Below are 27,899 nucleotides of genomic sequence, written 5' to 3'. Positions count from 1 at the left end.
AATGCTGTTTTGATTTAGTTAACTGTGGTCACGTGAGCCAGCCTTCTGCTGAATCTGTGCCCTTTGTGATACCGAAAATAATGTTAATGGCGCTAGCAGGAGCTTTGCCCCGCTTTCATCTAAACGTGTTGTGTTTTGTTTTTCCAGAAAACACTTTGCAAGATACAGAAAACATTCCGCCTGAATAATACAGCTGCGTGTTTCCCACAGATTACCGGAAGGGTGCCCGTCCACATTTTACCGTACCTGTGCCTGAAAATTTAATTGTTTTTTAAACTTTTGATGTCTTGTTTTGTATGAAATACTTTAACATTTGTAATTTCGTTGCTATGGTATACTTTATATCTTGTGAGGTGAACCTTTCATTTTTATCTTTCTTCCACCTTAACTAACCACTAATGTTGGAACTGATTTCCAGGATCAGTCAGTATGTGTAGTTAACATTGAATTTCTTTGACTTGGCTGGCCTCATGGTTGAGGAGCACTCTTGATTCATTTCTAGAACATTCAGATCAAGCCAGCAGTGTTCCTGGGTGGTGGCGACATAGACCCAGTGATGAACTGACCTGCAGTAGGGCATTTAGTTACCGAGTCACCAAGACGGCCCATCTTGCTTGCTTTGCTTTGCCTTGAACACAACCTAAAACCAGTTTTGCTGCTGTAATTCAATGCCGTTCATTCATCTGCAGTTACCTTTCTGCCACGTGAAACTGCAGGATTATCTAACGTGATATGCGCGTATTCAGAAAGCTCCTTAGAAACAGACCATTAGGAGCAACTTTTAAGAACTCTGGATTCTAACGCTACAGCATTTTTTAAACTGCTCTGCAGTGAACCTGGCACAAGCCATGTTTTGTAGTGTTCTTCACTGATAACTGGTTTATACTCTGCTCTGGACAGAAAGTGTCTGTGAACTCCAGTTTTCATAGTACAACGATGACTCTTAATGCACACAAAGAGAGCCAATAAATGATTTTTACTCAACTAACATAAAAAGTTACTTTTTAAGGAAAATTAATAAGTTGATATATTTAGAAACCAACCTTTTTGTATTTTTATACTGCACTTTAATGTGTTTTCTGCAACTGCAAGTGTGTAAGATCTGCCGGAGCAGTGGAAATCGGGGTCCTCTGGTGGGCAGGCCTCTGAATCCAGAGCTGTCATCGGCCCTGAGGCTCATGGCCCCATGAAGCCTCAGTGCCTACCAGGTTTTCCTGATTTGGCTTTCCTTTGTTTCCTTGAAGTTTTTAATGGTTTTCTGGAAGGAACCAAATAGCAGCAGAAGTTTTTTTTGTTTTTTTTTTTTTTAATGTGCAGACGGTTGTCCGTTTTCAGCCACTGTCACTTCCCTCATTCATTATAATACCAGTTTCCCCATGTACCAAGTAAGAAAGTCATTTCTGATGTGCACCACGGTCTCACTGGTAGATCCCCCCGGTCAGGTCCGTTTCTGTGCTCTGTGGCCTTGGCCCTTCCATGCCCTCCTAGTGTGTCTCCCTGCCGTGTGCTCCGAGGGGCGCCAGTGCTCCAGGCTTGCTGTTTTCAACATTTATACTGACATTGGGAAAGCAGTTCCCAGAAAAAGACCGGGGAAGGAGACTTGGAGGGAGCAGGTGCGGCCTCAGTGTTTTCATTTTGCTGTAACTGGAGCGGTTAAGATGCAGAAATTTCTTCCTCTGAGGAGGAGGAGGAGAGGTTTTGTTTTGGTCAGACACCATATGGTGACATGGTCAAAATATATTCACTCCAAAGATGTGCTATGGGAAATAATCGGGTATTCTCAACAACTTTGCCTTTTCACTGTCGTTTAATGGTGAGTAGTCACAAGCTGTTAGGTGTAGGCATGTCGTACTGAGTTTTTACCAAGGGAAAGCGTTGAGTGACTTTAGAGCACGTCTGTGCAAGGCCGACTATTTGGGTTATTTTGGCATTAACTACACTAGTAAAAGCTGTTTAAAGGATGGAGCTGGGGGCACATGTGCTGGTGGTCAGTGCAAGCCCCATGTCTGCTTGAGTACGTGACTAGGGCCGGCCGCCTCGCTGTAAGGCTTCTGCGGGGGGCGGGGGGCCCTGTGCTGTCTCCCCGCTAGTCCCCCTTTGTTGTGCTGCCCAATTTCAAATAAATACTGTTACTATAGATCATTGCTTTTACTAAGAGAATCTTTACCTATAGAAATGTATTTTGAAAACTTATTTTACATTAGCAATTTTGTATCCATTGAAACTAACCTTTTATCAATAAAGCACTATTGTTTGGCTATTAAGTGAATAGTTACTATTGGTTCTTTATGAAAGTGTAAAGTCTTCTGGGAAAGGTTCAAAGCCCTACAAAACATCTGTGTGCTAAATCAGAAAGAATTACTTGCGCCAAGAACATCAGTACCCAACTTTGTATTAGCGATCCCAGCCCGAGAGAAGGAGCCATAAAGACTAGGAAGGAATACAGGTGACCTGATCACCTGCTTACAGTGAGCGTGTGCTAAAAATCAGCACCAGTAGGAGTGCAGTCGTGTCTGCTGATTAGACCGATGGAGTGAGACACGGGGTCTCGTTCACTGCTCAGTGACTACTGGATACCTGGAGGTACAAATGCCTGGGCTACAGCTAGGAAATCGTTTCTATTGTAAGTATCTCTGAGAAGAGCCAGACAAGGAACGCTCTACCACGTGTAGAGGAAACTTTGAACCTGACTGCAGGCCTGCTCTGGGCGGCGTGATGCTCTTTGCTGCCTTCACCACTGACCACCCAAGGACCGTTAGTGCTTCCTGAACCACCTACACAGACCGCAGGGTGGAAGGTACACCATCTCCACTTCATTCCTTCAGGTCAGCCTGTACCCTCCTGTTTGGCGCCAGTGGAGGCCGTGCAGCCTCCAGGGAGTCACCCACCCCTGGGACCAGCTCCCTGCTCCCAGCCCCCACTAGCCCTGCACGCCTTTGGGGCAGTCAGGTCCTGAAATATGTGCCACCCTGGGGGCAGTAAGGACAGCTTGCTGGACTCTAATGTTGGTGCGGGGTGTGGGTTAGAGGAAAGGGCTAACGGGAGTGGTGGGGGACATGGGGACAGGAAGTGGAGGAGCCACTCCCTACAGGGCTAAGCCCCTGTCAGGTTGTGCCTGCCAAACTGGGTCCCTGCTGAGCCTCAGACCCTGAGGCTGCCCTGTGGGGAGCATCAGTTCCCTGAACCTCTACTTTAGGAAACCTGAGGGGTCGCCCAAGCTCAGGAGGTGAAACGCTGTAGGGGGCGGGGTCCCCTTGAGGACGAACCCAGGTTGATCCTACCTTTTATCCGCTGGACAGCAGCTGGGGCCACCCCTGGTCTGCCCCAGGAGTGCGGGTGTCAGGACCTGGCGCTGAGGGCAATTTGGGTGAGGCTTGAAGGATGCGTAGGAGTTCACTGAATCCCCAGAAGAAGGAGTGTGTGCATCTAGCGGTCGCGGGCTTGGAAGGCCCAGGACGTATTGTCACATTTCCATCACCCAGTGGGAGTCGCGAGGCCAAAGGGGGAACCACGAGGCCGAGAGGACGTTGGCCGCCTTCCCCTGTCCACCGCAGCACGTCCTGGATTTGCAGTCCGTGCCCAGAGGGCATGGTCCGGGTAGCCCCAGGAGGAATGCATTGGGGGCAGAGGAGGCAGGCAGGCTAGGCTGGAGCCCAGGGGCGAGGAGCCGCGCCCAGAGCCGCCCCCGGCCCCGCCAGCCGGGACCCATCCCCCCAGTTCAAAGCCCCGCCCCAGGCTGAGGCCCGCCTGCCGAGCCGAGGCCCCTCCCAGGGCCGAGGACCTTTCCGGGGAGGTGAATCTCTGCGATTTGCATTCGACTCCGCCGGTCGTCTTCGCCCCGCCTCCTCCCCGTCCGTTCACCAATCAGAACTCTGTGCCGCACTACCAGGCCGCCGGCCGAGGAGGCCCCGCCCCAAAGGTCCGCAGCCCAATCGGCGGCGCGTCCGCGGGGGCAGGGGCGGGCCCCGGCGGGGCGCGCGGCGCGGGGCGGGGCGTGCGCCGTGGAGGCGGCGGGCGGGCAGTCAGGCGCGGCGGTCGCGAGCGGGCGGAGCTGCGGAAACCCGGGGTCCGCTGCGGACGACGGCGCGGGCCGGGCTGGCGGGTGAGGACGCAGGGCCGCGAGCACACGGGCCCGCGGGCGGGGGCGGGGGCGGGGGGCCGAGGCCGAGCCGGCGCTGAGGCCCGCGGCGGCCCGGCTCCTCAGGACGGCGGTCCACCAGAGGAGTGCAAGCCCGGGCTCGGGAGGCCTTTCAGGGCGGCGGGCCCCGCGCGAGGAGGGCCCGAGAGTGCGGAGCCTGCCCGCTGGCGGCCTGGAGGCGGGAGGCCCGGGGGCGGGCCGCGGAGGGGCCGGCGCGGGGGCCCGGGGACCCTGGGAGTGGCCCGGGGAGCAGCCCGCGTGGAGGCCCACGCAAGCCACAGGTGGAAGCTCATGCGGGCCGTGACCACACCCTTCGTGGCCTTGACGTAAATCGTATCCTCGAGGCGCTTAGCTAGGTGTTCGGGGCTCGTGCGTTTCGTCCACTCAGGTCTAGACGTGTTCCGAAGGCCCTGGGAGGGCGTCTGAAGGAAAACCGCGGCCGGCGTGTGGCCCCGCGCCTCGCGCCAGCTCTTCCCACTCGTGCTGGTGGCCGCAGCCTCCGGCGGCCTTCGCGTGCTCGTCGGGAACGGCTGGGAAAACGGAAGCGTAACCTGGCGCTGAGGGAAATAACGCCGGCTCACCGTGTAAAGAAACATGGGAAGATGGAAAACCCAGGGCTGAATGTTTCAAGGGGGTTTCTCTCCGTTTGTTTTGTTTCCACGAGGTGGTTGTGGCTGGACCTCCGCGGCAGTGTTTGATGACCGTCCGGTGGCATTGGGTTCGAGTGTTGGTCGTGTGTAGACGACGTTTCAGCAGGCAGCACCGATTTTCTGTGTGCCAGAGAGATGGGGGGCAGGCGTGGAGTAACCCTTACCTGTAGATCAGATGTAATTTTAACTTTCTGCGTCTGCCATTTGTTGAAATCTGTGTGAGTCCCAGCACACTGAACGGGGGAATCCGGTGTGAAGCACGCCCGGCCCTGCTGGGCGGAGGAGACGCGCCTGCTTGCGCAGCCCCAGCTGGAAGCAGACGAAGTGGAGAGACCGGTTTAGGATCACACCCCGGCCACCGGCTTCGGCTTCGCGCCCCGGCTGCATTGCAGGTTCTCTTCTCACCGCGAGTGTGGCCTTGGCCGCTTGCGCTAGATGCCGCCGCGCAGTCTCCTCAACTGGGGGAGCTTGCCGGCCCCTTTATGTGCACACCAGACCACCCTTTCGTAGGTTTCCGGGGCCCTCCTGCACTAAGCCATTCCCCAGAGAGTAAGTGTGTGTGATACACTCATTCGTCTTTGTTCTCTACGGGTAAAATGGGGCTAAAACTTAGCTACCCCATATGGTGGTCTGTACACAGGCCGTCTGTGAGACGTCGCTTCAGTAACGTTAGCGTTATATTACCAGGTGGGAGAAGGATCCGAGTAGATAGAAGAGCGAAGCAGGCAGTGTCTTTTAAATTTTTTTTAATGTTTTTTTTTAATGTTTTTTTTTTATGTTTTATTTACTTCTAGGAGAGAGAGAGAGAGAGAGACAGCGTGAGCAGGGGAGGGTCAGAGAGAGAGGGAGATACAGACTCTGAAACAGGCTCCAGGCTCTGAGCTGGCAGTCAGCACAGAGCCCGACGCGAGGCTCGAACCCACGAACCGCGAGACCATGACCTAAGCGAAAGTCGGACGCTTAACCGACTAAGCCACCCAGGCGCCCCAATTTTTTTTAATGTTTTAAAGAGTGGGTGACGGGGCCGCCTGGGTGGCTTAGTCGGTTAACCGTCCGACTTTCGCTTAGGTCATGGTCTCGCGGTTCGTGGGTTCGAGCCTCGCGTCGGGCTCTGTGCTGACTGCCAGCTCAGAGCCTGGAGCCTGTTTCAGAGTCTGTATCTCCCTCTCTCTCTGACCCTCCCCTGCTCACGCTGTCTCTCTCTCTCTCTCTCTCCTAGAAGTAAATAAAAATATTTAAAAAAAAATAAAAAAAAATAAAAAAATAAAAAAAAAATAAAGAGTGGGTGACGGACAGGGAAAGAGGGAGACACAGAATGGGAAGCAGGCTCCCGGGGTCCGAGCTGTCAGCACGGAGTCTGATGTGGGGCCCAAACCCACGAGCCGTGAGATCACCTGAGCCGGAGTCAGATGCATAACTGACTGAGCCACCCATGTGCCCCGTGAAGTAGGCAGTATTTAAGCAGTTAGTTATACTGCTTTGAGGGGAAGATGAGAACCAAATGGCAAATCAAAGATAGACACGTGGGTAATCCCTTCTGTCCACACACTGGCCTCTGGTCACCTCGGCACCCCCTCTGTAGTCAGACAGTAACACCGTTGTCTTACTGCTGCTTACCTGTTCGGTGGGTCGCGAGCTTCCTGCACGCAGCGGTGGGGTCAGGCATTCAGGGAAGCCCCACTGTAAAGTTGAGTGTCGATCTGAGGGCACTGGTGTCGTGCCCTGAAATCACGGTGTCCACAGAGTCACTGGACTGTAGTATATTTGTCTACTGCACATCTTACGTTGGCAACAGGGAGTCAGAAAGGTGAGGATTACACAGAACTTAACATGGGAAAGCCCAGTGTTGGTGGGTTTCTGGGGATCCGTTACTTTGGTGGTAATTCTGTAAACTGGCTTGATCTTGGAGAGCAGTTAGCGGCATGTGCTAAAGATTTTCATTTTGCAGTCCCAGTTCTGCAAACCAACCCTGATACACAAATCCTGCATGCCAGGGTGGTCGGGTTCTCCACGGCCCGTGAGCATGCCCTGGGAATCCTGTTCCCGTCCTTCTCTCCAGACAAAATGTGAACCTTTGATTTATGGAAATCGGTTCAAAAACATGCCTTCTCTAGAAAGGCAAAACCATGGGTACATAGCAATTATACTGCTGCAAAAATATGTGAAGACGTGGACGAGGGTGAAAAGGGATGTTAAGGATAAAAGCAGTTTTATTTTAGGGTCGTGGGTTTGTTTTTCCCCTGCCAAACTGGTGTTTTAGTTTATAGCCTTTTTAAAAGCCAGAAAGGTGCTATAATGTAAGACGCAGTGAGGCTCCTCCCTGCTGCAGAACAGGAGACCTGAGATTACAACCAGGCCTCTCCGCTTGGCCCACCACACCCCGCAGAGCCCAGCCCCCCGCAGGCATCCTCAGGACCCCACACCTACCCATGCTCTTCTTTGTCTGTCTGGGCTCCTGACCCCTGCAAGGCCCAGGCCTGACTTCTCCTGCGAAGCCTCTCTGGGTCAGGCAAGCAGCACCCTTTTCCTGGGTGTTACCTCGCACTTTCTGTTCCTAGATAACTGTTGTGGAGAAATGGTACTGGCCACTTATTTATAAAATAAGTAGTCTTTTATTTATTTTTTAATGTAAAGTAATGAAGTGATACACAATCAGCTGAAGTATAATCATATCACAGTTTACTGATTTTTTTTTTAGTGTATTTATTCTGTGAGAGTGCACACATGAGCAGGGGAGGGGGGGAGAGAGAATTCAGGGGAGAGGCACCGTGAGATCATGACCTGAGCTGACACCAGGAGTCAGGTGCTTAACCAAGTGAGCCACCCAGGCACCCCCAGAGTTGTCTTTTAGATCTTTTGGGCCTGTGCTTGGCCTGCAGGGTCACTTAAACCAAGAGGAGACAGTACACTGTGGAATCAGGGTAGGGTTGGGACCCCTTGCGGAGCTGAACTACTGACCGCCAGCAAGTCACTAACCTTTCTAAGCCTGAGTTCCTTGATCTGTATGTTGGTGATCGTGAGGATTAAACAGGATGATGTGGGCCTAGCAGTGGCCGGCCCTTGGGACACTGTGGCTGTTGCGGTGTGTGCCAGGACCCTCTTTTGGCCTGTTGCAGATGTCTTCCTGTGGAGGGCCTCCCTCTCCTGCGGACACCAGATTCCTGTCTGCCAGCCTTGCTTTACTTTCTCTGCGGTGCCCACCACCATTTAACACACCATCTTCTCCCGCTGTAATAAGGAGGGGCTCTTTCATAAACTCCCATGCCCTTATAGGGACACCTGGGTGGCTCGGTCGGTTGAGTGTCCAACTTCAGCTCAGGTCATGATCTCACAGTTCATGAGTTTGAGCCCCACATCAGGCTCTGTGCTGACACCTCAGAGCCTGGAGCCTGCTTCTGATTCTGTGTCTCCCTCTCCCTGCCCCTCCTCCACTCACGCTCTATCTTTGTCTCTCAAAGTAAATAAACATTAAAAATAAAAAAATTTTTAAAATAAACTCCCATGTCCTTACAGACTTAGATTTTCTTGATACTGAGTAGGTGCTCAATACATGTTTGAATAAATCAAGTTTCAGATTTCATTTGGGGCAAGGGCAGATGCCAAGTTTGATGTGACCTGAAGCTTATACACTTTGGGGCGGGGGAGCCTTTCTAAGAAGAAGAATACAATGTTGTAAATAATTAATTAGAAAGTGAATATTTATGTAGAATAAGAAAACAGTACAGATTGGAAAAAGCTCACTAATAACATCACTAAATAGCATATTTATTCAAAAGTAGCATATGTGTTTTTCAGTTGCCCCTTCAGGTGATAGAGAATAGAACTCAATGATTCTTCTCGCACAAGTGATCAAAATTTTTTTCAATAGGATGCATAACACATGTTTACACCTATGGGCAGTGTATGTTTGCTGTTTCTAGTACAGCTGTAGGTGTGTGTCTCGGAAAAGCAGGAGTTCTGATAAATTCTGTTTTGTACAATTCCATCCAGAAAATAAGAAAATAATCTGTGGAACATTGATAGTCAGACCTACTCATTAACATCTTTCCAACAAACCAGAAGTACAGATTTGTCTGCTTACAGTGTAACACGTGTGACGATGATTTTCCCACAGGTGAGCATCTGGTTCCCCTTATGTCAAACCGTGTTTCTTTCCCATAGCCCACACTCTGCCAGTTATGGGCGCCATTGGATGGGTACAGCTTGCCGCAGGCCCCCGGCCCCTCACCTTTGTTTCATGTGCCCCTGGTGGGCAGGCACAGTGGGTGACGCCAGTGTTCCCAGAAGCCATATCTGCACTGAGATGGCTGGTGGTAAGTGTACATGTGTCCACCAAATCCAAGCTAAATGTGTCGTCAACTCCTTATGCCCTGAGCTGCAGCCCCAAAATACCAGCAGCTCCTCCTAAGCTGCCTGACAGAAAGGGAACAAGATTGTACTGGAAAGTGGTGGCAGCCTAAGTTGATTGCAATCAGAGTGCATTCTGTAAATTTTACAGAAGGCTGCAACCGTAAGCGCACATTACATAGGGCCTTTCCTAGGACCTTGGAAGGGGCTGGTGCATGGGGGTGGGGGGGATGGCAAAACCAGAGGCAGAACAGCCTTGGGGTCCTGAGGCTTTTGCAAGGGCAGTTCTGTCCCTGTGCTTGATGCCAGATAACACGATAGAGGCATGAGGGGAGAGGGCTCTCAGTGCACCTTCTAGCACCCAGTGGGAGTGTGTTTGGGAAGGAAGAAGCAGCACTAGGAAATTGTTTCAATTACTGGGCTTTGGTAACTCTTGTCTCCTTCATAATTAAAGCCCTAAATTCTTTTGGTAGGAGTTGATAAGATGCCTGCTGGGGGAATAAGTCTCAGTTCCTGAACAAGAAGTCGGTTCCAGGGAGGGCTTAGGGGCGCCTGGGTGGTTCAGTTGGTTAAGCATCCTTCCAAATTTTGATTTCAGCTCAGGTCATGATCTCATGATTCATGGGATCGAGCCCCACATCTGGCCCTGCTATGACAGTGCAGAACCTGCTTGGGATTCTCTCTCTCCCCCCCTCTCTCTCCTCTCACCCCCCAAAATAAATAAACTTAAAAAAAAATTTTTTTTATTTTACTGAACTTTCAAATTTCTTCTTAGAAAGGAGAACGAGTACACATCCGAAACGAGAGATAATAGTTACTACACTGTTCTCTTGGACGGTGACAGGGGACGTACCGTAGGTAACCCCTACCATCTAAGACTTCTAAAGCAGGTAGATCTTGCGCAGTAATCTGCAGAAAAGCCATCTGGTTTCAGAAGTAATGTATACTTCTCACTGGACGCAATTTGACAAATACAGAACATTGGAAACAAATAAAAATCATCCTCCTTTCTCTCCCAAAGATAACCACCATAAACATGTTTTAAAATGCATGGATATCAAGTTCTGGCTCCTGGACTGTGGAGTAAGCATGCCCCACCCTGGCTCTCCCACTGCCTGGACAGTGGCTGTAGAGCCTGGACAGCTGCATGGAACTGGTATTTGGGGACTCTGACAAGTCAGCGGTGACAGGAGGGCTGGAGACAAAGGCCAGAATGTGAAGTCCCGCTGCACCAGCAGAGGCTTTCCTGTTTTTCCTCCAGGATTCCCCAGCCTGGTCTCAAGGTATCTGAAACCCAGAGGTGGGCACCAGATGCAAACAGAAAGCGCTGTATGAGAGAAGGAGAGAGAGCTGCTGGTCCCCTCCCCTCTGCCCTGCCCTCCAGTCAGCCTGTGGCACCCAGAGCCTACAGACACCCAAAACTCTGAGAGAGTCGGGAAACCCCCACTGTGTGTTTTCTCCCAGGCAAGGGTGCAGGCTCAGGAAGTGCACAGTGGAGCCAGTAACTGAAGCCCCAGATTTCTGGCTGGAGGGCCGAGAAGGGGAGCTCCAGGCAACTGGAAAGCATAGTAGGGAGACTGGGGAGAGAAGAGTTCAAGAAAACGACCCCAGAAGTTTGAACTTAGGGCCTCAACGCTGAGCTTTGCACATACGAGTCTGACCCTGAAGAGCTTGCCAGAGGCTTTGGGAACTCAGCTAAGGGGTGGGCCGCAGCCCGGGAACCAGGCTGGTCACTGGGTGACGGTGCACAGGGAGGATGGAGCCCTGAACATGGAGCTGACGCCAAGACCACAGCCTGCGGCCTGATCCCAGTCAGGCCCGTGTCTACTAACATAGAAACACCCAGAATCCACACAGTATTAAAAATGTCCACAATCCCGGGTGGCTGAGAGGCTCAGTTGGTTAACCATCTGACTCTTAGTTTCAGCTCAGCTCATGATCTCGTGGTTTTAAGCCCCACATCGGGCTCTGTGCTGCCAGCATAGAGCCTGCTTGGGATATTCTCTCTCTCTCTCTCTCTCCCTCCCTCCCCCCCCAACTCACACTGTCTTTGTCTCTCTCTCTTAAAAAAAAAAAAAAAGTCCACAATCATATCCAAAATTATATAGCATACACAGAACCAGGAAAATATCACCTCAGAAGACAGGCTCAAACCAACTTGATACGGGTGTTGCAGGGCTCCAACAGAGACTTCAGTAGAATTTTGGCTCCTTGACCTTCATCCCCTGCTGTTGCTTCTAGGAACATGTGATGTTAACAGCAGCTCGGTGCCAGCAAGGACGGGGGTCTCTATCCTCTACCAAGACAGCTGAATGGATCTGGAAATGCATTCTTTCAGAGCACCCAGCTCAGACCCCACACCAGCTATCGCCCTGCACAGTGTTTGTGAGCCCCTCGGCAGAGTGCTCTGCGGGTGTACATTGGACCCGGACTTCGGATCCCCAGAGACTGACAAAATAGAAAGCTCTTATTTAAGCTGCTAAATTGTTAAAGCTGCAGTGAAAACTAAAATGCACTTTAAAGCAACTGTTACTAAAATGTCCTGAGAAGTTAAGGGTATTCTTGAAACAAATGGAAAGGTAGAAATTGGCCAAAAAAAAAAAGGTAAAAAACCAGTAGGAATTTTAGAACTGAAAGCTACAATAACTGACATAAAATGGAGTTAACATATGACAGAGTGAATTTATGATGCATGACTGCAATTTTTTAATGTTTATTTATTTATTTTGAGAAAGAGAGAGAATCCCAAGCAGGCTCCATGCTCATTGCAGAGCCCAACGCAGGGCTTGAATCCACAAACCATGAGATCATGACCTGAGCCAAAATCAAGAGTCGGATGCTCAGCTGACTGCAACACCCAAGCACTCCTGGATGTGCAGTTTTTAAAGTCAAATTGTTTCGTCTTTTAAACCTGAAGAATTTGCATTGTATTGGGCTGGGAGTCAGGACACCGGGCCATATTCCTGTCTGCACAGGTTGGCTCTGTGGCCTTCAGCAAGCGGCTCCATGCTCAGGCTGCTATTTCCCATGGAAAATAAGGGGCTGGGCCAGCATTTCATGGTGTACACACTTGCCCTCTCACCTGTGAACTATTCCAGCGGTTTTCTGGATCCTTAATGTACATTGAGAATTGTGGCTAGATCTGTTGTTTGTTCTTTCTTTCATTTGTTATTTTTCTTTCTTTTTATTCCTGGAAAATTCCAAACATCCACAAAAGTGCATATATCAAAACCAGCTCCTATAAACCAATATATGGGCAATTGTTTGGTGGGGGTTTTTTTGGGGGGGAGGACTGTTATCTTGACTGATTCCCCACCTCAGTGGGTTACTCTAAAGTAAATCCTAGGTATTATTCCACTGTCCAAAAATAGTTACCTATCTCTAAGACATAGGGACTATTCCATCTTCCTATATGCACAGTACCATTAAAACATCTAGGAAATGGGTGGTACTTGTTAAATCACCTGATCTGCAGGAAGTGCTGAGATATCCCTGATCATTCCACAGATGCTTGATTCAGGATTCAAATAAGGTCCATGGGGAGCATTTGGCAGGTAGTATCTTTTAACAGTTTCTATCACTTTTCCCCTACCCCACCACTGTTTGTTTCCTTCTTTTTCTTTGCCGTTTTTTGAAAAAATGAGATTGTTTTTCTTATAGAATATGCCACATTGTGGTTTTACCTGTAGTCTTTTTAATCTTTAGGATGTATTTCGTTAGTGATGGGTGTGAGGTTACAGAGTTTGAAAGTCACTTGAAGTAATTCCTTTTGTAGTTTAGCTGCTGTCTCAATGTATAGTGAGGATCATTTATTTCATTTTTGAGTTTTGGGCTTTTCTAAAGCACTGATTTCATTTTGCTCTCTAATTATGTAAAACATTTGGGAGGTTCCCAGGTCAGCCCGAGGAAACCTTGTGGATTGGAAGAAGAGGTCTCCAGAGCTGTATCCCGGGGTCAGTCTGTCCCAGGGGCAGCCACTGCCAGTAGGTTTGGGTTTCTCTGCCATGGTTGCTTGAAGATAAGCAAATGCACATGTTTCTAGTCCAACTCTCTTATTCACTTCATATTAGAGAACCGTAGAGATCTTGCTTTTGTCTGTGAAGATTCTGGTGGTAAATTGGGTAGCTTCATTCCAGAAGAAAAAAAGTGTTAAGAATTAGTCAGTTATCCAGATTAGTTTCACCTCTTAAAACTTTATTGTTCAGATTACCTGATGGTCGAAGGCAACTCCTTTAAAAATCTGGGGAGTAAAAGTATAAGTTTGCAAATATTGGTTATGCCCAAAGTCCTCTCTCTGAACCAGTAATCTATATATGGTGTTGAATTTATCTGAAAGTGATGTTTCTTCTCTTGTAACCACATAGCCTCTTTTTCATATGGTGAGGAAGGAATGATGGGATGACAGGATTTTATGAGGGACTTAATTTTGGGCTACTAAGTACAATAGATTAGCTGGAATCAAGAGCACATCTCCTTTCATTTTACTTCCACATTGAGCCATCTTTCACGGACTGAGAGATTCTTAGAACGGACGAAAAGATGATTGACCACTCTCTCCCCCTGTCATTTTCCAGAATAAATGCTGGGCCAGGAGTGGGGAAGTGAGAGCTTGATAGTGGCGGCGTTGGAGTTAGATCCCAGGTGTGCTGCTTTCCAGCTTTGACCCCAGGCTGCTGCTGTGTGCTGCCTGGCTTCCCACCAGTGTCTCCCTCGTCCCACCTCGGTGGACACCTTGCTGTCGGTGGGGACAGACCTTCCCCGTGTTTGAGGGACAGCGATGCCAGGGCTTCATGCCACCTCCCTGGCGCTTAAGCCTCCACGGCGGTAACGCAGCGTCCCAAAGCACGTGCTGGGTGGTGTGTGAGCCAGTTGTGAGCACCCTGTCCCCGGGTGTCCAGTGCCAAGTGCAGTTTCTCCGATGTTCTGGCCAGGATGGCTTCTGGTGGACAGCGGGGCTGTGCTCGGGGAAGGAGGTGTGTCTGTGCCACCAGCGCACGTGCCCACACGTGGGGCTGCCCTGCCCGCCCTCCATATGGCCACCTCCGTTCCTTGTCAGCTCTTCAAGGCGTTGCCTTACAGTGCAAGTTCGGCTTTTTTTGCTGATCCCTTACACTGATTAAGTTACTTAGCTGCTTGTTCTAAAAAATACTAGTCATGCTTCTTAGGGAATAGAAGGGCCTCTCTTGCTATGCTGTGGTAAAGAGGTAATGTGGCCCAGGGGCCTGGTGAGGACTCCGTGTGAACCTATCAGCAGTGAATGTTCTGGCCAACACTGTCGTGCGCTCTTAAGCTCTGGGTGTGTTAGAAAAATGTAGTGGAAGTGAGTGCCATGTCCTGCTTCCTTAATTGGTCAGTATAGACATGTGTTGTATGATCCTCCTGAAAGAGGCAACCAAAATGATTTCAAGGAAGGTGGAAGGTCTTTTGCATAACAGGATTTTTAGGCAATGCCCTTTATTGCAGACCGTGAACGGTGCTTTTGTCCAGGGAGCCATGTGCTCATTTTCTAACAGATAGCGAGGAGGCTTAGTGGCCAAGTCCAGACTGGGCTTAAGTTCTGGCTCAGTCATTTCTGAGTTATGTGTTGTTCATGGCAGACTTTTTTTTAATAGCCTTTATTTTTTAGAGCATTGTGGAGTTCACAGCAAAGTTGAGTTGCAGATACAGAGATATCTGAATGCCCTGTCCCTCTTATGCCTTCCCCATCATCAGCTTTCCCCCTGGGGAGTAGCACATCTGTTACAACCTACATTGACGTGTCGTCACGCATGCTTGCCCGACTTTTTGTTCGTTTGTTTATTTTGAGGGAGAGAGTACCGTGAGTGGGAGAAGGGCACAGAGAGAGGGACAGAGAGAGAGAGAGAGAGAGAGAGAGAGAGAGAATCCCAAGCAGGCTCCAGGCTGTCAACAGCAGTCAACACAGAGCCAGATGTGGGGCTCAGTCTCCACGAACCATGTGATCATGACCTGCTAAAATTCATAGTGGGACACTTAACTGACTAAGCCACTCAGGCACCCAAATGGACAGACTTTTGAGCTGAATCTTTCCAACTTCAAGATGGCAATATATCACAAGGTGGTTTTTAAAGTTTTTAATGGGATTCTCTCTCTCTTTCTTTCTTGCTCTTTCTCTCCTCCCCCTCCCCCACTCACATTCACTTGCTCTCTCTCTCTCTCTCTCAAAATAAATAAAGATTTTTTAAAAATGGAGGGGGGGAGCCTGGGTGGCTTAGTCAGTTAAGCGGCTGACTTCGGCTCAGGTAATGATCTCATGGTTTGTGGGTTCGAGCCTCACATCAGGCTCTGTGCTCACAGCTCAGAGCCTGGAGCCTGCTTCAGATTCTGTGTTTTCATCTCTCTCTCTGCCCCTCCCCTAATCACACTCCATCTTTCTCAAAAATAAATTTAAAAAAAAATTTTTTTAAATTTTTAATGTTTTTATTAAATGAAAATAAGTATGTAGGAACTGAGTTTCTAGTAGGTAGCACTAAGTGTCAGTAGTGGAAATTGTGTCCAGCTACCAGAAATATTTTTAGGAGTGAAATCTGCAGAGCATTTCATTCATGTGGACGGAAGATGAGAAAATAATCCGGAGCCTTGTAGGGCCCTGGGTCTTCACACCCCTGCTTCTGTCTGGATTTCTGGGGAGGCTCTCTGGTAGCAGCAGAAGTGAGCAGGGCTGGCATCTGACATTTAGGGCTCCGAGGACTGCAGAACACCTCATGCGTCGGGGGCTGTTAGTGGCCTTGCTGTGTTTCTCGTCTGTCTTGTGTACTCTTGCCCTTTAAATGTTTATTTAGAAGCACACGAGGCAAAACAAAGTAATTTCTGTTAGGTCATAACTGACGTAAAACAGATTCAGATTCATTCCGTGCATACGTTTTTTCCTTTCATCTTCTCCCGTGGTCAGCTGGAGGAGGCAGCCGGTGGTGCCACAGGACTGCTGAATGGGTGACGCCACGTATCTACCAGAGGAGTCTGGCTACACGGCATATTCCCCAATAGACTGGCGGGCCTTGAGAGCAGAGCTGACGGCACTGGGGTTCTACACCGGTGTTCTGTTAAGTTCCTTGCTTCCTAAGGTTTCTCAAACTTAAAGCCAAGTCATTATTAAATGTGTAATTGATGCCACATACCATTAGGTAGTAGCAACCATATTTTTCTTTGGAACATAAGCAGTGGGGTACCTCGGGGTCATTTCCTCAACGACCTTCCAGAACGAGTGTGTCTCATGGCTCTGCATCTTAGCTTATGCTACGTTGAGGTCTTTGGACTAGATGAAAATAACTAAGATGTACATTTGCTGCTCAGAAGGCACAGAGACCTGCACGATCTCCTCTTGTGGACCAAGAAGTGGTTTCCACTTGTCTAATATTTCTTTTGCTCTTGGGAGAGGTGAAATAATGCTAACAGTATGCTGTTTAAAATGTGTTTGTTAAAAAAATAAAATGTGTTTGTTAAAGAAATAAACAGATCTAGAAAAACCGTATCAATCGAGTATATGGCTTAATGATTATAAAGTGAATATGGTCCAGTCAAGCGATGTAACCATGCTGACCATGCCAGGGGGTCCTTCCGGAACCTTATCCCAGAGACAGAAGCCCTCCCACCAAGAGAAGTTTTCTAGTACGAATCTCCTCGCGTGCTCTTCTGGCAGCGTGCTCACCCAGATGTGCCCCTCTGCACACTGGGGGTAAGTCTTGCCTGTTTTGTTTTAGAAGTATGTGTTTAGACAGCACTTTCTTATTACAATGAGTAGAAGATAAAGAACCTGAAGAAATTTTTTCCATCTAAAACTATTAAGAAAAAAATCTACATGAGAACGTATAGTGGAATAAATAAGTGAGTTGTTGAAATATGTTTTGGTGGTACACACATTTTCAAAATGGTAGTTTTACTTACAAGGGGGAGGATCACTTTGATGCCCAGGGTCACACGCCCCGTAGTTGTCTCAGAAGGGCCTGCTCTCCATGCCTCCGGGTCAGTAAATGCTGTGAGCTGACCAAGGACTTGACTCATCTGTGTGCACGATGGAGACACCTTACAGGTGGTGTCTTCACGGGTGTCCCCTCGCATTTGCATTAACTACTCACATCTGTGAATTGATCAGAATCTGATCCCATGTTTAATATCAGTGGCATGAATATTAGTGATTTTCCAGCATGGTCTGTTTGTGACCAGTCTGTCTTTTGCTCCTGAGGTCTGTACGGTACGTTGCCTGACAGGCAGCTCGTGCTCCTTGATGCCAGTGCTCTGAGTTAAGTACATGCTTAGCAAACGTTCACGGTAAGAATTTGGTTCCTGCTGTCAGGGCACATAAACCTGGAGAGGGAATTCAGAAATGGCAGGTAACTGCTAACCTGAACCAGAAGTGTGCCTGTGCACGAGGAGCTGTCTGTCCTTGTGCAGGAGTGGGCCGAATGTGTATTTGGGAGAGCGACACACCACCTCATCGCTTTGTCATGCCGTTCCCAGTTCACTGTCGCGGGAGCTCCGTTTTAGCTTTCTTGTGCCTTGCCCCCTGGTTCGATAGATCACATGTGTGTGGCAGCTCTCACCCACGTGGGCTGGAGACTTTGTCTTTGCTGGGTAGGGTTTCAGTGTAGGAGAGGTTGCTCAGCGGGTGACTGAGAAGCTTTCAAACTTAATTCAAGGACAAAACATCAGGAGACGGGTCTTCCTGGTAACAGCACGGAGCGGATGGAAGGGCAGGGGAGCCAATGGTTAGGTTGGCGCACGAGGGAATGGACTAGAAATGTAGATTAATTCTCTATGGAAGGTCCCGCACATCAGCAGAAGGCTTGTCAGAGATGAGGGAGTGAGGTGGATCATTTTCCCAGCAGCTCCACCCTTTCTGGAGTAAATGGCTGGTGTTTTTTGCCATACTGTGCTTCGCTGCTTAAGATTTTTCTCTACGTTGACTTTCAAACATAAATACACATATTTAAGAAGTAGATTTGCCATAAATAGAAAGTAGCTAGATTAATATAAAGGAAAGCAAGCCAGTATTATTAGATTCTAGCTGATACTTAGCCTCTTCTTTCTTTGTAAAAATAGTGACGTGATTCGCCCCATTGAGCTTACTGGCCTGAAGCTAGAGACACAGGATTGGAAAGGGCACAAGTGCCTCTCTGGGCCCCCTGTGTCTGCTCAGCGGGTGGTGGGTACAGGGACGCCCTGAGGACAGGTAAGCACTGCTGGGAAGGGCACGGCCTCGAGCCAGTGCCCCTCACACCAGGCGCGCAGTCCTCACACCACCCTGACGGCCTCCATCCAGCCTGGTGAAACACCACTTACAAAATCAGGGAGCACAAAGCTGGCCCAGACCAGCCTGCACTGTCCTCACTCAGCACAGGGAATGGCCTGCCGAATGGTGCCCAGCGTGCACTGCACTTGCTGTGTGGCACCTGCCCCTCTTTGCAGAAATGTACCACCTGTCACTTAGCAGCGTGCCGGCAGCACAGCAACTCTCTGGGCTGCTGGAGCCCAAGGATGTGCCGGGGGCTCCCGGCGGCCGGACAAAGGTATGGGCGCCTGTTGGATGAGGTTTTGTGAGCTACACGAGCTGACACGCTCCTGGCTTGCAGAAGCACCAGAACTAGCGTCTTTGGGAACAGCCCTTATTGTTTTACACTCCACCAACCCATGTGTGAGTAGAAGGTAATCTTGTTTAACTCATTGCTTTAATGTAATTCAGGATGCCTAGAAGTTGCAAAATAGAGTGGAGAATTCCTGTGCACCTGATTTTTTTTTTCAACACCTAAATAACTGTCGATGACTTTTTGGGGTTTTTTGTTTTGTTTTAGAGCGCTCTTCATTAGCCGGTGAAGAATGGGGGAGATAGAAGGAACATACAGAGTCTTGCAGACTCCAGGGACACGCTTGGGCGCCCAGACCCCAGGGGGAGTGAGCACCCTCGAGCCTGGGCAGACTGTCTTGGCACCAGCGGCACGGGCATCAGCCAGAGCGCAGGAGAAGCACCTTCACATCCGAGTGAAGCTGCTGGACAACACCGTGGAAATATTTGACATTGAGGTAAGAAGTGTGATATTTGGAGATATTTCCTTATACTTTCTAAAAGCCAAGTGTTATGAGCCACATTCCATTTTGCTGATCGGACTTGGCCTATTTATCAAGCTGACCAAGGGTGGTGTTGGTAACACTAAGATCCCTGTAAACAGTGAGTTTCTCCTTTTACTTGGAGAGTGATATTCTCCTGTCTTTCCTTTGAAGTCCTGATACAACACAGCCCTTTTGCTCTTCTTGAGAGAGGCTGGCTGGCTGTGGAGCACGGACTGGACCCATCTGGCCTCTGCCCAGGTCTGCCTGGGTGAGGGGGGCAGCTGGCCCCAGTGTGTGTCAGCGCCTCCCTGCACCGTGGCAGTGAGCGTAGTCGCCCCTTCTCAGGCTGCGGCGAGGATGGAGCGCGCACCGTGCAAAGAGCCTGGCGCGCAGATGGCACTACACCTTAACATAGAGTTTGTTTTTCTGTATCAGCAGATACAGAATAGATTGCACTGATAATGTTGGCAAAAACGATTGAATGTAGCAAAATTGTATAAATGTATTACATAGGTGTGTGTGTATATATATCCAAGCAGTACTTCTTAGACCCACATAATACTTTAGAAAACACTGATTTTTTTTTAAATGGTATTAGGATAAGTGTACTTTTTAAAAATTAGTTTTTATATGTATTGCATAAATATATTCTCTCTTCTGATTTTTTCATAATGGCTTAAAGTAATATCTTAAGATGTTTTTTCTGCCCTTAGTGTCACAAAAGGAAGGACAAGAGAATCAATTTAAACTTTAGCAGGAGGTTTATTTCTGCTTAGAAATTTCTGTCAAGACAGGATGCTACACAGAAACTAAGATTATCAAGCTGGGGGCCAGGCTGTGAGGACCCTAAGGGAAACCTCCTCTGGGCTCTGGTGGCGCCTAATTGCAGAATGCATTGCATGGGAAAAGTGAAGGGGAGGGGGTCAGTGGGGGGGGGGGCTGGAGGTCAGGGCTGTCCCCCAGTCCTCTGGCCTGGGGGTCCCAGGCATACCAGCCTCTCTTGCTTGAGTGTTTGATGGGAAGTGTCTAGTGTGTAGATTCATAGTGTCTGAACTCAGGGGACCCTGAACGCTTCTTTTAAGGTCTTACCTGAGGAGGAAAGTGAGTCACACTTCTTCAGGGCAGTAGTAATTCAAACTGGTAGGACCTGTCTGTCCAGCCTCCCAGGTCACTCCCGTGTTGCCAGGGCAGCCTTTGTGGGGAAGGTAGTCCAAGACGGGCAGCCTCTGAATGCTGAAGACTGGCGGTTGACTGTGGGCAATCTTTGGCAGCGTTTCCCAGCCCCCACGGTGCTCTTTGATGAGTCACCTGCAGGAAATGGGCTAAAGGTGTGCAGGGAGGGTTAGCTGGGCTCCCGGGTCTTCTCCAGCCAGTGCTCTCAAGAGTTCCCACCATGGAGCCATCTTCTGATAGACACGCCCATTATGGTCTGTGCTTCTAACACTCTCAGAATGTTCAAGAGAAAGAACAGAGGGGAGGGGAGGCAAGAAAAGAACAGGAAAACTGAGCTATTTAGAGCTTACTTTCAGAGCATCTTCTTTACTGTGCTTAATAGTCTTTATCAACTAAAACAGGGCCCAAAAATGAAGAAAGCACATATTTATTGTGAAGTCATAAATAACACAGCCCTTCTCTGAGATAACACACTGTCACTAAGTGTCTGGATTGCATTATTCGTCAGCAATCAGAGGGGCATTTTGTAAAGGTTTCAACATATTTAGAACTTCTCAGAGTTGCAGTAGGTTGAGATTATTGTGTCGGGGAGAAAGGATTTCCTCGGTCCTTTTAAGATCTGTTTGGTTAGACTACATATGAGATCTACATGAGACGATCAACTGGCAAACATCAAACTTAATAGCGTTTGTACAGGGAATCCAGATATGGAAATTCCTGACACAGGCAGGAAGCCGACGTGAGCTCCGGAGAGGGGTTGGGTGTGGGACAGGAAGGGGAGAGGAGATGTCCGGGAATGGGGCTTGACTGTCACGGAGACGAGTGCCTTGGTTGAAGAGTCTCTGTTAAAAGCTCTCTTCCTGGTACAGGCAAGTAGTTGAGGGGGCAGTGAAGAGCTTTTCCTGAATCTGCTGGGTTTTTACTACTTTTAACTCAAAATAATGTTCATGCCACAGTGGCCCATCTTGGGGAAGCCTGCTCTTGGCCCCTGGAGTTGCTTCTGTCAGTCAGACGGGACCGTCATCTGCACTTGCCTGCAGATGTGATCGTCCGGTGAGCCTGTCGGAGCCGCCGCAAGTTGAAGACTCACATTGCTGCCACATACCCTGAGTTGGCTGGGGTGCTTTTTGAATGATGTTCCCCACTAATGCATGCCTTTTAGGAAGAGTTAAAATTCAGTACATTTTTATGAGTCATTTGTATTCAGCTTCCGAGGACCCGGTCCTCCAACCCTGTCAGTTGGTTTTGTTAAATAAAAGACCACTCTAAAACCTCATAGTTCAGACAACAAGTATCTTCTGTTTCCTGCATGTTTGAGTGCTGGCTTGGGAGGGTCTTCTGGTCTGGGCTGGCCTGAAGGGCGTACCACGGTGTGGTACCCCAGCTAGAACCTCTCTGCATGAGGAATATCACCTTCCAGGGAGCTGGGGATGGAAATGTTCTCAAGAGTAGAAGCTGTTAGGTCCCTGGAAGCTTGGGATTCATGTCTCGTAGCTCCCACCAAGTTTAACTGGTCATTACAGCCCACCAGGCAGGCCCAGATTCAAGGGGGGAGGGTTGAGAGGCAGTAGAGGTACCCTGATACGGGGGTGCCACAGAATTTGTGGCCATTGTATATAGTCTACCACGGCTGCTGCTGCTTTCAGTGGATCAGGGGTGCATCTGGAAAGATGACTGTCTCTGTAAAGTTCTAGGATCTCCCAGCAGTGGGCTGATCTCATTTGTTAGGTGACATGCTTTGTGGGGCCTGCTCCAGAGCAAGCTGCAGGGCCTTCCGGGGGGGGGGGGGGGGGGGCGTGCTTCCCCCATAGCCCTCTGTGTGACTTGCCCAGATCCATTCTCCCTGGTGCCTCCCATGAGCCATAGCTCCAAAGATGCAAAAGATCCAGAGACAAAGGCTGGTTGCCCCTGGGGCCCCATCACAGACCCACCACTGCTTGCTCCCTGACCACTGGTGATCAGACTGATGTGAGGTCACGCTTGCTGAGTCATACATAGGGACTCCACTAGATGAGTCGTCACACTAAGGAGACTTTATTTGCAGCAAATAAGGAGATCCCGGGAAATAACTTTCGAAGCCGTGAGCCCCGAGTGAGGGCAGCTGGCTTCCTGTTATTTAGGGTTCGGATGGAATATTCACAGAGGCGAGCCTTGGCATCCGTGTCGAGGCAGCCATGTGGTCACACACGGGCCTTGGGGACACCCATGGACACACACGCTGCCTGTTATATAGACACCCCTCCTTGGACGGAGGGTTAGTGTTACACTGAGGTGAGGGTAACTGTTGGTGGCTCCGTGGGTCGCTACGTGGTGCGTCTGCGCAGGCGTGAGTCAGGGGTCGACCTCACACTGGTCAGGGTGGTCTGGGCCCCCAAAGCCTTTTGCCCAGGCTGCCATTACCGCTCAGAGGAAGTTTGAGTTTCCATCGCAGGCTGCTTACCTTCTGGGCTTTTGCCTGAATGAGGAGATCTGGGGAAAGAAGAGCTTCAGGGAGAAAGGTCAGTGGGGCCCAGCAGGTGGGCAGTAGAGCTCGGGTCTTGGGGTCCTGCTGATGACACTCTGGCTCTGCCATCCTCCACCCTTTATATTTGAACTAAGAGGCACAGGTTGTGGTCTGATGGTGGCTGCCATTGTGGGATGGTGCACCCTCGCAGTGCGGGGCGGCAGTCCCAGGGCACACAGGGACCCACGGCTGGGTCTGTGTCACCAGCACAGAAGGCAGGGCTTGGTGGAGACACTCCCTGTCCCAGAGCTTGTCTGTTGCCTCTCTCCTCCTTCCTGGAAGGCAGGTTCTTGGAGACCAGGCTTTACTGACGCACTGCTGAGTCGTCGGTGTGTGGATAGTGCCACTTGGTAACTGTGTGTGGAATGAAGGAAATTCATTCAAATTCAATCAAAACATAGATTGGGTTAACATCCTTACTTCAAGAGTGTTCTGATTTCTCCCCTGTAGCAGAGTTTTCTAACCTCAGGTTCAAGTGCACGTGTGTTTGTCTGGGTGGGGGTGGGCACTGGCTCCTGCACACTGGTAGTTACAGATCACTGGCACTGTGTAGAATCCCTAGTTGATATTGAAGGGACCTTTTTAACTTAGGGAAATTTTTGACTTTTAGTTATTTTTGAGATGCTTATATTTTGGTTCAGTGAAAATACAGAGAAGCTCAGCCCAAAGACCTCCCTGTTGAGGTTCCCGTCTCTTCCCGAGCAGCATGTGCTGCTTCGTGTTGATCTTAGTAATAAGACGGCCTTGGCCATCCTTGTTACTATTTCCTAAGGTGAGCTCTGTGAGTCCCCAGTGGTATCTCCGTCTCACCTCTCCCAGGGTGTGCAGACGCACTGCGTGTCGCGTTGCTGTGTTGGCCGCCACAATGACGGCGTGTTCCCAGCGCTAAACTGCCAAGGAGGAGCCAGGGGGCTCGCTGGGTGCAGGAGGGCTTTGTCTCAGCTCCTGCCATCCTGGGCTGGGCCACGCTCTTGTCCAGTGCTGCCCGTGAGTGCAGGGCTCACAGCCAGAAGCCATGGTCTGCTCTTCTCCAGATAGTTTTTAGTGACCTTGAAGGTAAAGTCTTTAACAGCCTTGTTGGGGTAGAGTTCACGTCCCACGCAAGTCAGCTGTTTGAATGTGCACCTCCGCAAAGTCTAGTGCATTCACAGACGTGCAGCAGCAGCGGTCTATCTGAAAACGTCTTTGTCGCCTCAGGAAGAAACCTCACAGCTTTTAGTGTCACCTTCCTGCCCCCGTCTCCTCTCCCTTCAGCTGCAAGCAGACGGTAACCTGTAGACAGCACTGTTCTGGACGTTCCCCGTGAGTGGGACTATGCGTGTTCTTTTGTGACTGGCTTCTTTCACTGAGCATCGTGTTGTAGAAGTTTGTACATGCCGTACCATGTGTCAGGACTGCTTTCTTTTTTGTGCCCAAATAATGCTCCCGTGTATGATGGGCCGTGTTTTGTATATCCATTCGTCAGCTGACAGCACCCCACCTTTTGGCTGTGATGAATCCTACTGCTGTAAACATTCGTGGATGGGGTTTTGTGCAGATATGTGTGTTTCTCTTATTGCTGGGCCACGCGGTAACTAGTAGAGAAACTGCCACACCATTTTCCAGAGTGCTCTCCCCACAGAGGTGTGTGGGCCTACAGCCCATCCCCGTCCTCACCTGCACCTGTACCTGGATTCCGGGCTCTAGTCACCCTGGGGGTGGCGGGTAGTAGCTCATTATGGTTTGAGGTGAAATTCTACAAGTTATTTTTAATGGCTGTAGAAGGAAAAGTTTTGAGCTGAAAACCTAAGAAATGTCCCAGTAAACAGTTATCTGAAAACCTAAGAACTGTCCCAGTAAACAGTTATCTCCGGGGTGGTTCCTTGGGCGGGTTTTGGGTAGTTATGAAGTTAACCCTCTTGTGGAGCCTGGGTACACATATGGAATGGACGTTTCTTCTTTTGTTTTTATTTTTTTATTTATTTAATATTTTTATTTATTTCTGAGAGAGAGACAGTGTGAGCAGGGGAGGGTCAGAGAGAGAGGGAGATACAGAATCTGAAACAGGCTCCAGGCTCTGAGCTGTCAGCACAGAGCCTGACGTGGGGCTCGAACCCATGAACCATGAGGTCATGACCTGAGCGGAAGTCGGACACTTAACTGACTGAGCCACCCAGGCGCCCCTCTTTTTTAAAGTTTATTTATTTTGAGAGAGAAAGAGAGCGTGCACATGTGAGCCGGGGAGGGGCAGAGAGAAAGGAGGAGAAAGAATCTCAAGCAGGCTCCACACTGTCAGCGCAGAGCCCGACATGAGGATTGATCACGGGAACTGTGAACCAAGAAATCATGACCTGAGCCAAAATCAAAAGTTGGACATTCAACTGACAGAGCCACCCAGGTGCCCCCGGAGTGAACATTTCTACATTGCAGGGCTGTGAGGACCACGGAGAAAGCACAGCTGAGGGCTGGCCACAGTGTCCCTGAGATGAAGCTGGTGAAGGGTAGAAGCTGACTTGGAAAATCTGTAAGACATTTTAAAATCTCCTTAGAAGTCTCATGTAAATGTATAGAACTAGGAGCTGTTATAGTGTATTTTTAAATCAGTTATTTATCTCACTTAATTCATTTATAAGTAACAACTACTTTGGTTTTTTTTTATTATTTTTTTTAATGTTTTATTCTATTTCTAGGAGAGAGAGAGAGAGAGAGACAGCGTGAGCAGGGGAGGGTCAGAGAGAGAGAGAGACACAGACTCTGAAACAGGCTCCAGGCTCTGAGCTGGCAGTCAGCACAGAGCCCGACGCGGGGCTCGAACCCACGAACCACGAGATCATGACCTAAGCGAAAGTCGGACGCTTAACCGACTAAGCCACCCAGGTGCCCCAAGTAACAACTACTTTGATTAACCTCATCCATATAAATCATTTGCTGTCTAGAACTTACATTTACCAGGACTTTGTACTGTAGTGAGGTGACATACACTTTGTGGCTCCTTCTTCTGATGACTAAGGGATGTAAGATACTTTTGTGTGGAAGGAACTCAGGGAGTGGTGCTGGGAAGGGAGCGCAGCCTGCCAGAGGCAGTCTGTGAGCTGTCCGCCTGGGCTTCAGTGCTGTCTCATTTTAAGTGACATTTGACATCTATTGATGGGGGTTTTAGCTACGTGAAGGTCAGTCAGTGGCTAGTTTTTTGATCTAGTAAAGTCTTGATTTATTTTCAGTAGGTTAAATGAATTTTGTGATTTTGAGAATAGAAAACTGGCCTCAGCTCCAGAAAGTCTTTTTTTTTTTTCTGAGCCATAAAAGAAACCATCTGGCAGCCATGTGTCAGCTTGTCTTGTCCTGTGTGCAGAGTCAGAGTGGAAATGCTTTCAGCTCCGCGCCACAGCAAGTGTGGAAAGTGTCTGAGTGTCAGTGCGCTGGAGTGAGAGGCCCCTCCTAGACTTCAGGCCAAGATCTCTAAGACAGATACACCTCTAATTGATGATTCACCAGCAGGGTTAGGAACTAATGTGAATTTTAGCTTTTCTGTTATCTGGAAGCTAATAGTGTGGAAAAGGTGGTATTTAGTGATGAAAAGAACAATCTGGGGTGTAGTTGGGGTGTGGGAGACCTCACCCATAGAAGTGAATGTTCCGTGCCTTTGCTGGCAGCTGGGGAGCGAGTTCTAATGATTATGAGGGTTTTCTTTGTTATTGTTAATCTGTTTGCTCACATTCCCCTTTTCTTTATCATACTCAGAATTTTTGGTGGAGGCTCCCTTTTTTTAAGAATTGGAAGAACTCTGGTTTAAATATGTGACCGGTAGGAGGACAGTGTCTCAGTCCTGAAGTTCCATGCTAGTTGCTATTCCAGTACAAACTTAATGTTTTCCTTCTGGCCAGGAAGAAATAGTCAAAATTCCAGAAAGTATCATAGCCAGATGTTTGTCATTGCTCCCACATGAACATCCTAAATATGGCAAATAAACCGCCTTAGAACTTATTTTGGTCTGATCTCAGAAGAAAAAGTCAGTAAATCAGCATCTGGATTTGGGGATAATATAGGCTTTATACAAAAGCTCTTATGTATTTCTAGTACGTACAACTATTATGTGACTCTGCCCTGTTATTTTGTCTGAGAAAGTCGATCTGTTGCTTTGACCGTGATGCCCAGGAATGTGGCAGGGGGGTGCAGGGCAGAGATGTGGGTGTTTTATTCTCAGGGCCTGAGTTGTGACATCAAAGCTCCACTGCCCGCTCCCCAAGCCAGCCCTAACGCGCGTGTGTGGACACAGCGCCAGTTGGCGTGCACGGTCTGCTGGACGTGATGTTGGCCGATGAGAAGCAAGAGCAGCAAAAGGAAAAGAGAAGGGAACCTTTGTCCCCTGACCCAGCACGGCTGTGTAATGGAGAGTGACCGAGCTCTTCCCGTGTGTCGGTGGAGGGTCACGGAAATGGGTCGTCTCGACCTGGAATGTGCCACCTCTTGGGCACCTCAGTTCTGGTGCTTGGCAGCTTTACCTCCTGTCATGGCAACCCCAGCAGGATATGGAATGAGATGGAGTGAGCCTCCAGGTGACACAGGTAGCAGCTGACCTGAGGGGGGCCATGGGTCAAAGGCCAAGTCAGTAAATTAGGTATAAGTTCAGCTCCTTGGCCTGCTAGGAACAAACCAAACCAGAACCACTCAGGATGAGAAATGAGAGTTCTCGCTGGGATAAGAAGAGAGCACGGGGCAGGGTGGCGCGCGGCTGGGTGGTTCAGTCAGTTTAAGTGTCTGATTTCGGCTCAGATCATGATCTCTGGGTTCGTGGGATTGAGCCCTGTGTCGGGCTCCATACTGACAGCACAGAGATTGCTTGAAATTCTGTCACCGTCCTCCCCCTCTCGCATTTTCTGTCTCTCAAAAATAAATCCGTAAACTTAGAGAGAGAGAAAAGAGGGGTGCCCGGGTTGTTCAGTCAGTTGAATGCCCAACTTTGGCTCAGGTCATGATCTCCACAGTTCGTGAGTTCAAGCCCCGCGTTGGGCTCTGCGCTGACAGCTCGGACCCTGAAGCCTGCTTC

At 49.3% G+C, this 27,899-nt stretch overlaps 2 protein-coding genes across 8 annotated transcripts in view; both read left to right on the top strand.

The window, feature by feature from the left end:
- SEPTIN2 (septin 2) overlaps positions 1-2,264 on the top strand; it is a 34,741-nt gene extending 32,477 nt beyond the window's left edge. For all 3 annotated transcript variants that reach the window (XM_039228656.1, XM_039228655.1, XM_039228658.1), the window contains exon 13: positions 148-2,264. The gene's annotated coding sequence lies outside the window, so the exon portion shown is untranslated. The remainder of the gene's footprint in view (positions 1-147) is intronic.
- Positions 2,265-4,017: 1,753 nt separating this feature from the next.
- The window catches only part of FARP2 (FERM, ARH/RhoGEF and pleckstrin domain protein 2), a 104,866-nt gene continuing 80,984 nt past the window's right edge, over positions 4,018-27,899 (top strand). For all 5 annotated transcript variants that reach the window (XM_039228533.1, XM_039228536.1, XM_039228535.1 and 2 more), the window contains exons 1-2: positions 4,018-4,102; positions 18,942-19,170. In XM_039228533.1, coding sequence (XP_039084464.1) covers positions 18,967-19,170 — 204 coding nt within the window. In that variant the 5' untranslated portion in view covers positions 4,018-4,102; positions 18,942-18,966. The remainder of the gene's footprint in view (positions 4,103-18,941; positions 19,171-27,899) is intronic.

This window comes from Hyaena hyaena, unplaced genomic scaffold (genome assembly GCF_003009895.1).
Source record: "Hyaena hyaena isolate Hyena2069 unplaced genomic scaffold, ASM300989v1 scaffold_31, whole genome shotgun sequence".
Lineage (NCBI taxonomy): Eukaryota > Metazoa > Chordata > Mammalia > Carnivora > Hyaenidae > Hyaena > Hyaena hyaena.
This window is presented reverse-complemented; position numbering and strand designations above follow the sequence as displayed.